At 31.6% G+C, this 3,297-nt stretch overlaps 1 protein-coding gene across 2 annotated transcripts in view; it reads right to left on the bottom strand.

Annotated features, from left to right (window-relative positions):
• Nucleotides 1-366: 366 nt before the first annotated feature.
• LOC148628885 (sodium leak channel NALCN-like) overlaps nucleotides 367-3,297 on the bottom strand; it is a 33,961-nt gene continuing 31,030 nt past the window's right edge. For both annotated transcript variants that reach the window (XM_088596296.1, XM_088596301.1), the window contains exons 37-40: nucleotides 2,830-2,980; nucleotides 2,112-2,309; nucleotides 1,606-1,687; nucleotides 367-1,174 (exon numbers count right to left, since the gene is read on the bottom strand). In XM_088596296.1, the coding sequence (XP_088452422.1) occupies nucleotides 990-1,174; nucleotides 1,606-1,687; nucleotides 2,112-2,309; nucleotides 2,830-2,980 (616 nt within the window). In that variant the 3' untranslated portion in view covers nucleotides 367-989. The remainder of the gene's footprint in view (nucleotides 1,175-1,605; nucleotides 1,688-2,111; nucleotides 2,310-2,829; nucleotides 2,981-3,297) is intronic.

The following is a 3,297-nucleotide window of genomic DNA, read 5'->3' as shown; positions in this document are numbered from 1 at the left end:
TTGCTTTTGTTGTAAATTAGATCTCCTTAATGTGTACAACCACAGAAATTTGTAGGTTTTTTTTATTTCTACCAAATTTATTTTTCATTTGATGGAATTATATCTTTCACATTGACTACCACCTTAAACAATCCTAACATTTATCTGTTGAAGGTATAGGAGATATCATCAATTGATATCTATAAAGATTGAAATTTATAAGGGGTTCTCATTAAAGATATAACTGCACCAATTGTAAACTAATTTTAGTTGAAATAAAAAAAATATAAAATTTCTGTGCTTGTATTTGTTTGGTGGACTTGTAGCTTTCCTGAATTATTTATATCAAAATCTTTGTATTTTAAACTGGTAAATAAAACAAAATGATAACAGTCAACAATATTTATTGCACATGAATCTACACAGGATTTCATAAAAACAATACATAACAAATACATGTTATTAAATATAGTACAGATGCAAAATCAGCAATACAAAATATAAAACAATAAGTAAACAAAAAATGAAGAAGTACAAATCATGTAACTGGATGGCAAATGATTGTCTGATTACTAAATACATATTTAAATGGTAAACTAAGAATTCAGCAATTACACAAAAGCCCTTCTAACTTCACAAGTCCCATGAAAATACGTCTATGGGTCATCCTCTGTAATAGATATTCATAGGATCATGTACATAACAAATTATGTCTAAATAAGACCAGATCACTATCATGTGCACAACATAGCACTAGTCTTAATTTAGCATGCCAACATCATAAAATATGATCTATTAAGTTTCATATTACAATTCATGGGAATATAACTTGAGACAGCTTACATATGGAGCAATATCCTGATCTTATCACTGTCCACAATACCATACTCATATGGATTTTTTTTCTGACAGTATTTTTTGGGTGTTTTGTCATCTTAGAGCGAGACATATACCAGTTAACGTGATGTCTACAGTGTATTACAAGTGTCTACGACAGAATCAATAGTAAATCAGATATCATCATCTTGGTCTGGTAATGTGTTGGGTATGTGGACTTGTTCTCCCCACCAGGACTGAACATTTGTAGAAACATTCTCTCCAATCAGAACACTCTCTGATGACCTCTCATTGTTGGGAGATTGTAGAATTTCAGAATTACTCTCAGCCACTTGACTTAGACTGATACTTCTGCTTCCTAAAAAAATGCAACAAAATTTAAATAGGATATAAATAAAGTGATAGACTGTAGAAGTGAAAGAACAATTAACTACTCAGTCCCTTAATAAGTGCTTTATTTTGTCTGATAATTATGCCTTATAAGATATTTGTGTCTCATTATTTTTCCCATGAGTAAATGAGTAATATGCATTGGTTGTACACCTCTTTTATTATATCTAGAATTATCGTCTGAATACAGCTGAAATATTGCTGCTCGGACGTTAAACCCCCCCAATCAATCAATCATTATATCTAGAACTCAACCAGGTGAGATTAAATGCATATGAAATCTTCATATACAACTTTTTTTACCTTGATATTGTATACAAGACTCTCAGAATGCACATGTTTACAATATGCAACAGTTTGAAGTTCTATTTCTTACACAATAAATCTAACAACTCTTACCACTAGACAGCCTTGCAGATCTTTTCTTCTGGCAGGCACTATCACTCAGTGTAGGGGATAAGTATTTTCTCACTGAAGTACCCTGTTGAAGATAAATGTTCCTATTTATTTGGTTGTTAACAACTGTAAATACTTGTATTTTCTGTATTTGGTATACTTAGCTGATTTAATCAAGCAGTAGATAACCTGAGGAATAAAGATACTCTAATACTCCGAATTCCATTTAGATATGAAAAACAAAACGGAAGCCTAAAAGGACAAAATCTTAGTATACAGTACAATAAGTTAAGTAAATCCAGATTTGTAAAAGTGGAAGTTCCTGAATCTAGAAAAAAATCATACATGTAATTGAGCAGGTGTATAAAAAGCATTTTAAAATTTATTAGCTAACAAAGCTATCAACTTTCAAGGTAAGATGTTTCTTATCCGAGACAAGTTAAACAAGTTGAAATATTTTGAAGCAATAGGGACTTATGACTAGATGTACATGAGGTGATGGATGTTACCTGTAACAAAGGAGATGATGGTTGGACCAGTATGTTTGGTGGGTGCATTTCTACAGTTCCTTTTTTTCTCCTTCTAACATCGGGACCATCCATTTTATTTTCTTCTATATTTTCTGTGGAATTTGATGGCTGCTCACTTACAGTAAACAGTAAATCATTTGTTGCTCTAAGATTTGATATTATATTGGAATGCTCTTTCTACAAGAAAACAGCACACAAAATATAAAATGTACAAACAATTGTTAAGGTGGACATTCAAAACATTCTTAGAGAACATTCTCCATAAATACATAATGAAATGATTTTTGATATCCTCAATTTCACATACACATATATATATATTTCATTATAGGAGATGTGGATAGAAAATTCAATTTCTTATCTAATAAAAAAACTAATTTTAAGAACAAAAATAAATTGAGTGTACATCAGCATGTAGACTAAAGCATTTTGTGTCGCATAAATTTTTAATATCCCTGCTAACCAAGTTCTGGGGTTATACAGGAACAATCCCATCTATCTATCTATCTGTCCAAATTTCTTGTAAGCTCAAGCCCTCCTAACCCCTCAAGGTATTTTGATGGAAGTTTATAGGAAGGTCGGTTAAGCATTATATATAGATGTACATGAAGGAATAAAATACTGTCTAGAGACTCCAAATGGAGATAATCAAATTTAAAGTGTTGTTTTTCCCTGACAATTCTTGAAGTATACATACAGCTCTAATCCTCTTTAGACATTTATCTAACCAGTTTCTAATGGTTTGCTTAGCTACTTCCTCCTCAATTGTATACTCAAGCTCCTGTCTACTCAATAATTCTTCCAATTGTAAACTTTTACAGATATCAACTGATCTATAGGCTAGCATACTGAAAGGGAAAGAAAAACTCAAAAATAAGATTTAAAAGAGTAGTGCTAATTGTCTCTCACTTTACAAATATCAAAAACCTTTAACCTAATGCCCTAAAAACTATCACTATATACCCCCCCCCCATTTTGTATTTTGCAAGTGGGGTATGATAATGAATATTTCCTGGTAGAGTTTTTTATCTGGGTAATATCACTGAAGTTCATTCAAGCAATCAGAAGTGACACGGCAGCAACCAATAGTAGATGAAATAGGCTTCTGCAAAAGAAAAATTGACTAGTTGCAAGCAATTAAATGAAACACCCAAATGAGTTGAGT

Source organism: Perna viridis, chromosome 1, assembly GCF_037379345.1.
Source record: "Perna viridis isolate PV_CMFRI_1.1 ecotype Kerala chromosome 1, ASM3737934v1, whole genome shotgun sequence".
NCBI classification, from domain to species: Eukaryota; Metazoa; Mollusca; class Bivalvia; order Mytilida; family Mytilidae; genus Perna; species Perna viridis.
This window is presented reverse-complemented; position numbering and strand designations above follow the sequence as displayed.